At 35.7% G+C, this 12,708-nt stretch overlaps 1 protein-coding gene across 1 annotated transcript in view; it reads left to right on the top strand.

The window, feature by feature from the left end:
- Nucleotides 1-12,708, top strand: part of LOC150079035 (lactadherin-like) — a 300,762-nt gene that overhangs the window by 255,722 nt on the left and 32,332 nt on the right. The window contains exon 9 of the mRNA XM_090383407.1: nt 2,809-2,856. Within this exon, the coding sequence (XP_090239533.1) occupies nt 2,809-2,856 (48 nt within the window). The remainder of the gene's footprint in view (nt 1-2,808; nt 2,857-12,708) is intronic.

Here is a 12,708-nt window from a genome sequence, read left to right as displayed (position 1 = left end):
TTTGTAGACCAGTCACAAAGCCAGTCACACTGGCTGTGTGACTGTTATATTACTGCATCAGTAAATGCACTTTCCTATCAATCACTTACTAATTATAATGCTTGAAGACAGGAAAACACTTTTGCATGGAGTTTATAAAGCTTTAAACCAAATACCAATTCTTCTAAAGGATAGTATTTTTAACAGATACAGTTTTCATTATGTTTCTACTGTGCACTAAATTTGCATCCAGTTACTCTCACACAACTACTGTTTTTTTTTTTTTTTTTTTTTTTTTTTTCTGATGGACACTATAAAATTGTTAACAGTCTATGTCCATCATGGTAACTAAAATAAACTAATAATGAATTTGTAAATTTAATATGAGAATTTATGGATTCTCTATACAGCACTCAAGTAGAATACCTCACCACTCTGGAAATTTGGCATTTTCACTTCAGGAAACTTGGTTGCTGTAAAGTAGATTATCTGACTCCAAAAACTTTATCTTATCATTTTAAGAAACTTGAAAAAAAAATGTTTAGGATTAGAGCTTGATTTAAGCTTCTCTTTGAAGGTCATCCTATACCGAAAACACTTCTTTCATTATACTATAATGAAATCAATACTGTAGTGAAAACACACACAAATGCACTACAATTAGAGCAGTGGCCATAATAATCAAAATGCTAATTGCAAACTGTACAAGTGTTGTGATATTACTACCACCTCTTTTACATGCTGCGTAGTTGTAAAAGAGGTGGTGATAATAATAAAATAAATGTAAATGTAATATCATGACACTTGTACAGTTTGTAATTAGCACACTTTGGTTATTATTACTGCAGCTGCTGCTGCTCTATTTGTATTTTGTGTGTTTTCACTAGTGTTGGTTTCATTATTACTAAGTAATATGGAAATATTTTTTGTTGTAAATTTTGTAATAAGCTTTCTCTAGAAAAATGAAATTTCTCATTCCATTCAATGGAAATGCAGTTGAAATATATTTAGCATCCAACATATGCATACTGTTTATTATTTATTTCTTAATATGTTACCACTGATTTTTTTGTCTGAAAGTTTAGTATAGTTACATATACATACTTGTTACAGAAAAAAAAATCTATTTTATAATTTAACTGACAGGTTCCCTTTGTTTTCTTAATGAATTTCAGTTGCATGTGTGTTAAGATTTTCAAATATGCTCTGCAGTGTGCTTGTAGCTATGAGTGCATTTTGATTAGTGTTGGGCAGAACTGATTGATTAATAATCAAGTGTGTGTGTGTGTGTGCACGCACTCACATATACAGAACCATTGCCTGAGTGCTAACAGCACTTTAGTTTTAATAACATTGAATCAAATCCCTGCACTTTTCTTCTTCTCCTTCTTCAGTTTTTTTGTTGTTGATTTCATAATCAGTTAATTTGCATATAATTGATTTTGTGTAGAAAAATAAGAGAAATTTACCTCAATATGATATGTAGAACACTTTTGTATGATACCCAGGAATTAAAACGAATAAAAGATTAATGCAAAATGCTTACAGTAAAAAATCAATTGAAAACAATTAAAAATTCAAAAAACAATTGGAAATTAATTAAAAAGTTTAATGTAAATTTTAAAAAACTATTTTCCTTCCTGAAGCTTTAGGAAGTCTTTAAGTCATTCACATCAGTTGGAATTGGGTAGGAGGAGATTTTGTCTGATCTGTAATGTAACCCTACAGAAAGAAGCCCAGTGGTATGAGGTCTGATTAATGAACTAGCTATAGAATTGAATCTATACATGCCCTGCCCACCAAGTGGAGATCAAAACAGCTTTGTACATCCTTATGGAAGTGAAGGGTACACCATCTTGCTGGAGAATCACATTATTGCTGGGATTATCTGGAGCAATTTGCAGGATCGAGTAATTCTCCATTGTGTCTCAATACGTGGGACTGGTGATTATTGTTTCTGTGAAGAAGAATGGGCTGTATGCTGCTCTGCAATTTGCTGCGTAAAACATGCTAAGGACAAAATATAGATTGTCTTGGATGTGTTCCAGAGCTAAGTTGTAAATGTCACTTCTCCATACTCTCACAATTGTTTGTGTGTGCACATTCACCTTGCCTGTGGCATGGAACATGCAATTGCCACTAAACACAAAATGATTAAGCAGCTCTTCATCTTCTGCTGTCTTAGTAAGCATGTCCATACAAAATGATCTGAAATCTGATCTTGTTTTTAGCAGTAATGTCAGTAATACCGTCTGCAACTTGCAGATGGTACATGACTTATGCAATACTCTACATGCTGATTTTTGCAGTACACCAAGTTCTATGGTGGCCCAATACATTGATTTTTGTGGACTGGGCAAAACTCCTTCCCACCTTCTCAACAACAACCTCACTTATAATAAGCCTGCCGGTCTTCATACTGTGGTGGACACAACGTCTAATAGCTAAGAAAGTCTTATGCTAAATGCCAACTGTAGATTAACTGGTTGCTCAATGGGGTTTTGCCAAACTTTGTGTGAAATTTTTATTTTTCTTGCATCTTGTACTTTGTTTGTTCCATCCAAAAAATGCATTGGGCTCTTTCTGCACCAGTGTATTTCACCATTTCTGTTTACACACAGCAGCACTGCAGGCAGCTACTTCAGAAATAAATAACAAAAGAGCATTAAGACTGCAATTTTAATTCTATCTATTTTTATTCTTTGCAGCACATGTTGACTGTAGTAAACACACTTAACAAACTTTTTGAGTTATGAAGCTACTCTTGACTAACCCTGTATATACATAAACACTGATTTATCAAATGCATAATGTAAATTGTTTTTATAGGTGAATGCGGATCAGGATTTTTTCGAGTCCATGGGGATTCAGAATGTGGTACGTTATTTCATAATTTTTATTTTTTTCTTTTGTGTTTTCCTAGATATTTCTTTCCTTCTAATCACAGTCACTTTTGAATAATCAACAAGGATTGTGACTAAGGTATGAGGGTTATCAATCTGTTTAGTAATTTAGTAATTTATTATTATTATTAATCTGATTAAAAAAAGATTCCAGCATGTCTTTTTTTCACAAAATGGATATTTCTTTTTATGTAGAAATATTTATGGATTCAGCTTTCTCAATTTGTCATGTCTTCTTGTGTAAACTAAACATTTCTGCTGAAAGAAAAATGACATACCATATTTTCCAGACAATAAGAAGCACCCACATTTTATAAGACAAATTTTGGGGAAAAAATATTATTTTATTACATATAGATTCACAGATGCTTACTAAACAAAATTCTACTTTATAATGAAGCTCCTACACATCTTGGAATGGCAAAAATGCTTATTACATTCATCATTACATGTTACGATCTGACGCATACTTTCTTAATGGGTTTATCATCTTTGGTGCCATCAAAGTCATTGTTGGTTCTACATTTCTCAAAAGTTGGTAACTCTCTTGTTTGCTAACTCTCGTGAATTTTTCACCCATTAACACACCTACGAAATTGTTCGTTGCTTTGTTTTTCTTGTTGGTGCCAAATCAGGACTCACTCTGATTGGTGCATTCCTTGTGCATTCATTTTTCAGGAAAAAGTGCATCTTATGATCTGGAAAATGTGATGTATAATAGCAAAAATTTTCCTTTTGATACAGTAGTCTTTTCTCTCTCTCTCTCTCTCTCATTTTGTTAAGCACATGCAAATGTAACTGAAATATGGAGAATATATTTTCATTTTTTAAAATTTTTTTATGATAGTTTCCTTGAAAACTCCCATTTCTGTTTTCCAAACTAAAGGTAAATGAAAGTTTTTTTTATAGGAACAAAAGTTTCAGTTGTTGGCTAAATATTGACTAGTAACATCCAAACTTTTGCTTTCTTTCCAAATACTGATGTCACAGTTCTTTTAGCAGTCACTGCTATTTCTTTACAGATACTTCTTTCCCAATGAGAGCTTCCTGGTTAGGATTCACCAGTGAATTTCCTAAGGTACTTTAGCTTTGGAATCAAAAGGCAATACATTTTCCCCAGATCAGCTGTCAAGGTGAATCGCAGCTTTGTCTATATCTACTTGATGCAATTGTTATAATATTATAGAGTGAATGGTAGGGGAATTCTAATTTTTAATTGTGGTAAATATGTAGCTCCAATGTTTGAATCACGTAGGTTGGAGTTGAGAGGATAATTTTCTTATTATCAAATTAACATTGTAATTAATTTAATGTCAATTAATTGTTAATGTTAATTAATTTAACATTGTGATCGTTACGGTATAGCATAACATATATCTCGAGCTTGATAGCATAAGGTATAACGTGAACCTAGATGGCTTAATACATATCACTGCATTTAGGAATCTGTTCGCTTATTGTAGTATTGTCAATTATAATCAATTAAATTTATTAATCTTATTAATTTTCATTGTTAATTGATTAAATTGTATTTAAATGGAAATTATGCCCCAGACTAGAGCAGCAAAGCAATGGGTACAAAGTAACAGGAGTGCTGTGGCTAGGGGGAGAACCAAAGGGAGCAATTCTCCAACACATCACAGTCTAAAAAAAAAATCTGCAACTTGTGGAATGTTTGCAGATCTTTCTGGAAAAGGACATGATCAAGCCAAGAAAGGTGTCTTTATGTGTTCTAGGTGCAGAGAGTGTAAAGATATTAGGAACCAACTCAGCATTCTGATGGGCATCTATGAGAGTTTGAAGAGTAGGTCAGATACCCAAGGAAGGAATTAAAATGGGGGGGGGGGTGCCCTCAAGCTCTCAGCTGTCTAACAAAAGGTGATATTGTTGTACACATTGGCATTAAGACATTAAGAATAAGAGATCTGCAGTCTTAACAAGTACAGGTCAGTGTTAAAAAAAGTTTGCAAGTTAGGGTTAAATTTGAAAGTGTTTGCAATTCTGCACAGCCATGATAGGAAGGAGTATGTGATGAGAGCGTTGTCAATCAATTCAGCCTTGGAGAGGTTGTGCAAGACTCATTGGATAGAATTTTTCTCAGCATGGTCTGTGCTTGTTAACAGGAGAGATTGCTTCTACACAGATGGGATACACTTAAATAGAAAGGGTGAAAGAACAGTTGCTAATGCTATCGAGGCAATGTTAGGTGGGTCAGAAAACTGCTAATTTTGGGGAGGATTCACAAACTACTAGATTAGCAGTAGCTGCAGGCAGAGGTGGAAGTGATTTTTGCACTGCTTCTATTAAATTAAGCAGCAGCCTGGAAAACAGGTTGCTGGGAATTTCGGTAACTGCTGGAAGTAATCATGAAACAAGTAAATACAGGCCATAATGGGCTGTGTAAGGGTAACTAAGAGTTACCCAGTGCTGCGAGTATAGTAAATTAATTTGATGAATTTGAAGTGCTGGTCAAAACATCAAAGGCTGATATTGTTGGGATATCAGAGACATGGTGTCACACAGATCAGGGCTGCTGCAAGTGGATAGGCGAGATAAGCATCACTTACTGGCAGCAGTTCAGGATGGTGCCAAAATTTATTTTGACATATACAAGTCAGACCTCTGTTTAACAAACTTATTTAAAACGAAATTTTCTATTTAGCGATATTTTTTGAATTCCCCTGGGTATTGACAGTCAAAATAGTTTCTGTAGAAAAGAAAATTTCCATATAACGAACAGATTACAAGAGACTTAACTGGGAACTCATTAATAGTTTGCATCTCTGGCCTTCAGGCAATTGAGACAATTAGTGCTGCTACTAAGCACGAATTAAGAGTTAAAGGGATTACCATTCTGTAATTTAGTGGTACTCATAAAACCTAACCAACCTCCTGTTCCACATACCCAGAAGTTGTGCTGGTTAGCTTATTGGTTAACGTTTACCAGTATTCAACACAGCAGACAAATAATTCATTTGAAATAAATACAGTACATGACATTGCAGACAGGTTAATTTTCTTATTATCTGGATCTCTGTTCAGTGCCGGATTAAGGTATGGGGTAGCAGGGCACTCTTCTGGGTAGCCAAAAACAGAAGGCCAATGAGGTAAAAAAATATGTATCCTTAGTAAAGGGTACAAAAAAATCTTTCTGCCCAGGGCGCAGAAATACCTTGGTCTGGCGCTGTCTGTCTTTCTTATTTATATTTCGCAGGGTTATTTCCAGAAAAAAAAAAAAAGTAAAGTGCAGCCATTATCAACCCACTGCAGGATGGAAGCCTCCTCAACAATTCATACTGAGGGAAATGGACCATAATCTGCCATGCTGGTCCAGTGCGGGTTGGCAGATCGACCGTATTCAGCAGTCAGGGGCTTGAACCCCAGTCTACTCAAAGAGCGTGTGCTACTGCACTCCCGCTCCTGCCCACTCGGCTACGGAGGCCGTCTTATTTCCAGAACATGGCTACAACCCCGTACTTCGGCGACAAAGAGGAAAAGAAAGCAATGATAGGACATGAAGGCAACTCCCATTCACTGCTATCCCCCTCTCCTCCTCGTCTGCATGTTACTGGGGGATGTCACGTGATATCACAATATTTTTTTTTTAAAACAAATAAAAATTACCACTACATACAACCACTACCACTGATTCTTCTCCTGAGCACATTACTAGATGATTTCACGTGCATTTACGATGAGAATTGTTCATTTCCATCAACAGAAATGTTTATTTTCTTCTTTTTTTTTTTTTGTTCTGGTGGCTGCCTCCCCCACACCCCCACTAATATAAAGAGAACCTGATACTAACAACTCATACATACAATTGCTGCAAAAAACATCAAATCGCCAAGAAAAACTTGAAAGCAAAACAAAAAACTAACCTCATCAGTCCTCGCATGCCAGTACACTTCATCAAACATCCACACTGAAAACGTGTATTCCGAAGGTATCAAATTCACACTCATACACCATTCAGTTACAGTCTTACATCCATCTTTTGCAAATGGAATAACACAAAATAACAATAACCGAGGGCAGCAGAGCAGCAGGACGATTAAACAAGAGCACGATAATTTCGAATTTCCATCCAATAAACAATCAGATGCAAAATGAGGTAAATTACGCATTCCCAATAATCGGCCAATCACAGAACTCGACCGGACAATCGTTCCATTCTTCGGCCACGCTTGCAATGGAGATATCCATGTTCTGGAGTTCGGTCAGAATGATATATATATATGATAGTATTTTAGCAAGTCAATGTATAGCATTCAGGGGATCTTTAAAAGATTTATATGAAAATGACAATGGTAACTTTTTTAAAAATTTCTGAAACAATTGCTAAATTTGATTCAAATTTGATTTGCCATAACATATTTGACATATTCAGAAATCTGAATCGAAAAATATCGTACATTTGGGTGATCAAATACAAAATTAAATTATTGAAATAAATTCACAAAATATTACAGATAAAATACTAGAAATGACTAGAGAAGCTAGTCATTTCTAGTATTTTTCTATAGTCACTGAAGGTGGAAATAAAAATATGGATACAAGGAATCATGCTAAATCAATAGCCTTAAAAATAACATCTTATAGGTTTCTTTGTTCAATTATGATTTGGCATGCTATTTTAAATAAAATTAATCCGATATGTAAAATGTTCAAAAAAAAAAGAAAGGATTCTGATATATGTGAAGCTCTTGAATGTCAACAAAATAGCACGGAATATTTTAAAGAAAACAGAACAGAGGAAGCAGTCAAAAAAATTCTCGATTCGGCTAATAATATGACTGCTATCATTGGCATTGAAGCTTCGTTTCCTGAAGAAAGCACTGAAAAGAAAAGAAAAGATTGAAAAAACATCATTTTGATTATGAAAGTAGAGATGAAGGTATTCAGGATCCTCAACAAAATTTCAAAATTTATTTTTTTCTTTCAAATTATGGACACAAAAATTTTCTTGTTAACTGAAAGGTTTACAAATATGAAAGAACATGTAGACATATTTAAAATGTCTTATAATATTTCTCAATTTAAAAAAAAAAAAAATGGTCAGGTGACAATTTATTAAATCATTGCAAAGATTTACATATCAAGTTAAGTGACATTGATCAGTGATTTAGAATTTAAAGTTTATTTTCAGAATGATTTTGTTATATTTGTTTGTTGTTTCATTATATTATATGTGAGATATGTTAATTCTTTTCTTTTTCAATAAATGAATAATAATTATTTAAACCTTATTTTATTTCATAATCCAAATATTTTGGGGCGGAAAATTTGATTTTGCTTACTGGCAGTACATAGGGTCGCAGCGGCCCTGACACAAATATATAGATAAGTAATCCAGAATTGGAATTTGGTGAGTACAATGTTTACAGAAAGAATAGGCAGTATAGGAAGGGAGGAGGGGCTATGCTGTTAATTAAGAAAAACATAAAATCTAAGCAAGTGCATCCAGTTGACATGGACAATGCAATGTTGGATCAGTTTGGCGTGACAAAAGCACCGGGAAAGCCAAAATGAGGTAAGAGCATGTATGTTAAAGGATAAATGACTCTGATGAGTACAACGAACAACTAAACAGAGAAATAGAGTGGGCCAGTAAATTAGAAGTCTTATAATGGGGGATTTTAACTTCTCAGATATTGATTGGAACTTGTGGTTGGTCACTCGCACACTAGCAAGACATTTGTGGATTTACTGGATAATTGTTTTCTACAGCAGCATGTTCGAGAGGCAACCAGAGTAATTAATACCCTTGATCTGATTATCAGCAGGGGTTATTCATGCATTAAGAATTTACAGATAAAGGAACCACTGTCAGTGATCAGTGTACTAATGGAGGACTTAAAGATGTAACTACCATCAGGGTAAAGAGAAGGGTTTTTGTTTTCGTAAAGGTGACTACAATGGTCTCAGATTTTTTAAAATTCTATATAGTGAGACCAACTGATGACGTTAATAACAGCAAATTCTAAACGGGAAGTATTCAAGGAATTAATCTTGGAAGCTATTAGGCATTTCTTACCAACTAAGAAATACTGTTCAAGGTTTAGGCCCAAATGGTTGTCAGATGAACTACTGAGACTCATGGTAGAGAAGAAAATTGCATGGGATGCATTGATTAATTGATAATGCTATACTAAGCTAACAGATTCCTGATACAGTGCTACATATTACGCTACCTTGTTTTACGTCGTACCTTACGTTATCAAGTTCGAGATATACATTACGCTATTCTGTATCGATACAAAGGTTCACAGGGTTGCTAATGACAGTACACTACTGCAAGAGAATCTAGAAAAGTTGAGCAGATGTTCTGAGAGGTCAACGAAAGTTTATCATTAATAAATGTAAAGTCCTGCTTATAGGTAGCAGTAACCCCAGGGTAATGTACCAACTGTGTGGTACTACACTCAGGTAGTAGAGAATGAAAAAGATCTGGAAGTAATTGTGCAATCAGATATGAAGTTTTCTGAGCAGTGCAGACACACTACCAGAGTAGTGCGTGGGGTGTTGTCAGTGATATACAGGAATTGAATTTTGTTAGCAGGGATAAGTTGGTGATTATCCCTTTGTATAAGGCAATAGTCTGGCCCCACCTTGAGTACTGCATACAAATTTGGAGGCCTCATTTTAGGAAGGATGTAGAGCTGCTGGAATGAGTAGAGAGAAGGGCAACGAGATTAGTGAGAGGATCAATGGGTTGCACTTACCAAGAAAGGTTTAATTTCTGCAAATTGTATCATCTGGAGACTATGCACCTCTGAGGTGATCTGATTGAGTTGTATAAGGCATTGAATGGTTTGAGCAAGCTCAGTTCTGATGAGATACTTCCTCTTGCTTAGATTATGTACCTGAGGGGGCATAAATTAATATTGAGGAAAGACAGTTGTTGAATAGATGTGTGGAACTTTGCCTTTAGCCAGCAGGTGGTTGATTGCTGGAACAAACTTCCATTTGTTGTTGTGGAAGTTGATAGCTTAAATGAATTCAAGGAAGAAATGGAGAAACATTTGGAGTGAATGGATAGGTGGAATGGGAAGGGTTTTTTTTTTTTTTTTTTTACTTTTTTTGGCTTTTAGTACAATCAGTAATTTTGTTCATAAAAATTTTATTGTTATTGCTTCAAATATCTGAAGAAGTTTTCTAGAAGTTTAATTATTAATTTAGCTTTATTTTATTTGGAGGGTGACTGTTAAAAGTGGTATGCAATGATAATTTGATACTACTATAATTCAAAGACAAACTGGCTAAGGTAAAGAAAGCCAACAGGAGAACCACGGCAAACTATGGAAAACTTAGCAGATGAACTGGTTTGCCACTACTGCAGTTTCTTCCTGCATTCTCGGTAAACAGACAGTGTGGGTTGTTGGCAGAAATGGAGAACGATATATTGATTGTCAGGTAGGCATTACAGAGAATGTAATGATTAGTGCGTTAACATAACAGACAATAATATCAAGTGGTCAAATTATTGGTTTACATGTGTTGGTGTATTGGCTATTAAACAAAATATATTACTGCTTTCTTTTGTACGTTTTTAAGGTTAGGTTAAGAAAAAAGGAAAAAGTTTCTTTTTTTTTCATTATATTTCATAACCTAACCTAACCTTTAGGTTAGGTTAGGTTAGGTTAGGTTAGGTTAGGTTAGGTTAGGTTAGGTTAGGCTCCATAGCCGAGTGGTCAGGAGCGGGAGTGCAGTAGCACACGCTCCTTGAGTAGACCGGGGTTCAAGCCCCTGACTGCTGAATACGGTCGATCTGCCAACCCGCACCGGACCAGTGTGGCAGATTATGGTCCATTTCCCCTCAGCATGAATTGTTGAGGAGGCTTCCATCCTGCAGTGGGTTGATAATGGCTGCACTTTACCTTTTCCTTTAGGTTATGTTAGGAAATAATAAGAAAAGAAAGAAAGAAATTCTATATATATATGTACCATAAGTCAATCAATCACTTAACTCTATGTTGTTATCATATCGTCTGTTATGTTCACGCACCAATCAGTACATCATCTGTTTGTCTGTCATGCCCATTATTGTCAATAAATATATTGTTCTCGACTTCTATTGCTGCTACCAATAACATGCACTGTCTGTTTACTGAGAATGTGGGGAGAAATTGTGGTAGCAGCAAACCAGTTTGTCCAGTAAATTTTACCGTAGTTTGCCCTGGTTCTTGTGTTTGCTTTCTTTATCTTAGCTGATAAACTTAGTATGGTAACAAGCAAGGATTTTTTATTACTAATAGTAACATACAATGAAAGAAAGCAAGCTTATAAAGCATTAGCCAAAAAACTTCCCACATCACCCGTCCATCCTCTCCAGTTATTTTTATAGTTCTTCCCTAAAGTTATTCTTTTTTTTTTTTTTTTTTTTATGTGAACCCCAAACACGAGAGGTATTAGAACCTATAGTACTTAGTACCGTGCTTGGGTTGGAGGTTGAGAAGATGAAAGAAGATATTTGTTGACATTGAACTTGAACTTCGGTAGATTGTAATTTTCAGGAAATACATATGAAGGAAGGTTGTTCCAGAAAACGGCAGTTGAATGAATAAATGAGGAAGATGAAAAGTTGGTTCTGTGGGTTTGAAGTTGGACAGTAAATGGATGTTGGCTGGTGGCAGCACGTGTTTGGACTGTTTTGAAAGAGAGGGCGGGAATTATAGAAGCCAGTTCAGAAGAACAGTGCCCATGGAAGTATCTGTAGAAGAGGCATGCAGCAGAAACAGTACGTCTATGAGAGAGCGAGTGGAGAGACTCTATTAGAGATGAATCATTAATTAACCTAACTGCCCTCTTTTGAATGGAATCAAGAAGCCTGAGAAAGGTTTTGGGGGCACCACCCCAGATGTGGGAACAATATTCCATAGCAGGGCGGATTTGCGATTTATACAGAGTGAGCAGCTGTTTGGAAGAAAAGTAACGCTGAGAGCGAAAGAGAAAACCAAGTTTTTTAGATGCAGAGGAAGCAATATTTGTAATGTGCTTGTGCCAAGAGAGATTAGAAGTCAAGGTAATCCCCAAAAGAGATATATCATTTTGCCTAGAAATCAGAGTGTCACTAAAGATAAGCATAGGAGCAGAAGAATCCTTTTTGCGAGATATAAGGCAAGACTGAGTTTTAGAAGGGTTGAAATCAACTAAGTTGTCTTTGCCCCACTGGAGAATTACCTGAAGATCGGCATTTAAGGAACTGGTAGCAAATTTTCGAGAGTTTGGAGCTGATTGAGCAGGACAAGGTTTCTCAAAATGGAAAGTTGAATGCAATGTGCTATCATTGGCAAAACTATGGATAGGATTTCCAATCAATGGAAGAAGGTCATTGATATACAAAAGGAATAGAGTGGGGGAAAGAACTGAACCTTGGGGGACACCGGCATTAGTGGAGAAGTTAGAAGACAGAGAGCCATCTACCATCACCCTCAGTGAGCAATCAGAGAGAAAACTGGATAACCAATTACTGAAAACAGTTGGCAAACCATAAGATGGAAGCTTGTTTAGAAGTCCTTTGTGCCAAATACGATCACAAGCCTTTGAGATGTCAAGAGCAACTACTTGTGTTTCACCGAACCTTTCCATTGAATTGGTCCATAAATGGGTAACATAAGCCAGAATATCACTAGTGGATCGACACTGACGGAATCCATACTGGCGATCGTTGATCAGATGGAAGGTTTCTAGGTAGTTTAAGAGTTGGCGGTTAATTGATTTCTCCATTACTTTAGAGAGAGTAGAAGTAATTGCAATGGGACGATAATTGGATGGGAGGGATTTGTCACCCTTTTTGGGAACTGGCTGGATATGAGCAAATTTC

This window comes from Mastigoproctus giganteus, chromosome 10 (assembly GCF_048544385.1).
Source record: "Mastigoproctus giganteus isolate SK-2022 chromosome 10, ASM4854438v1, whole genome shotgun sequence".
NCBI classification, from domain to species: domain Eukaryota; kingdom Metazoa; phylum Arthropoda; class Arachnida; order Uropygi; family Thelyphonidae; genus Mastigoproctus; species Mastigoproctus giganteus.
The sequence above is the reverse complement of the archived record's forward strand: the minus strand, read 5'-3'. Positions and strand labels throughout refer to the sequence as shown.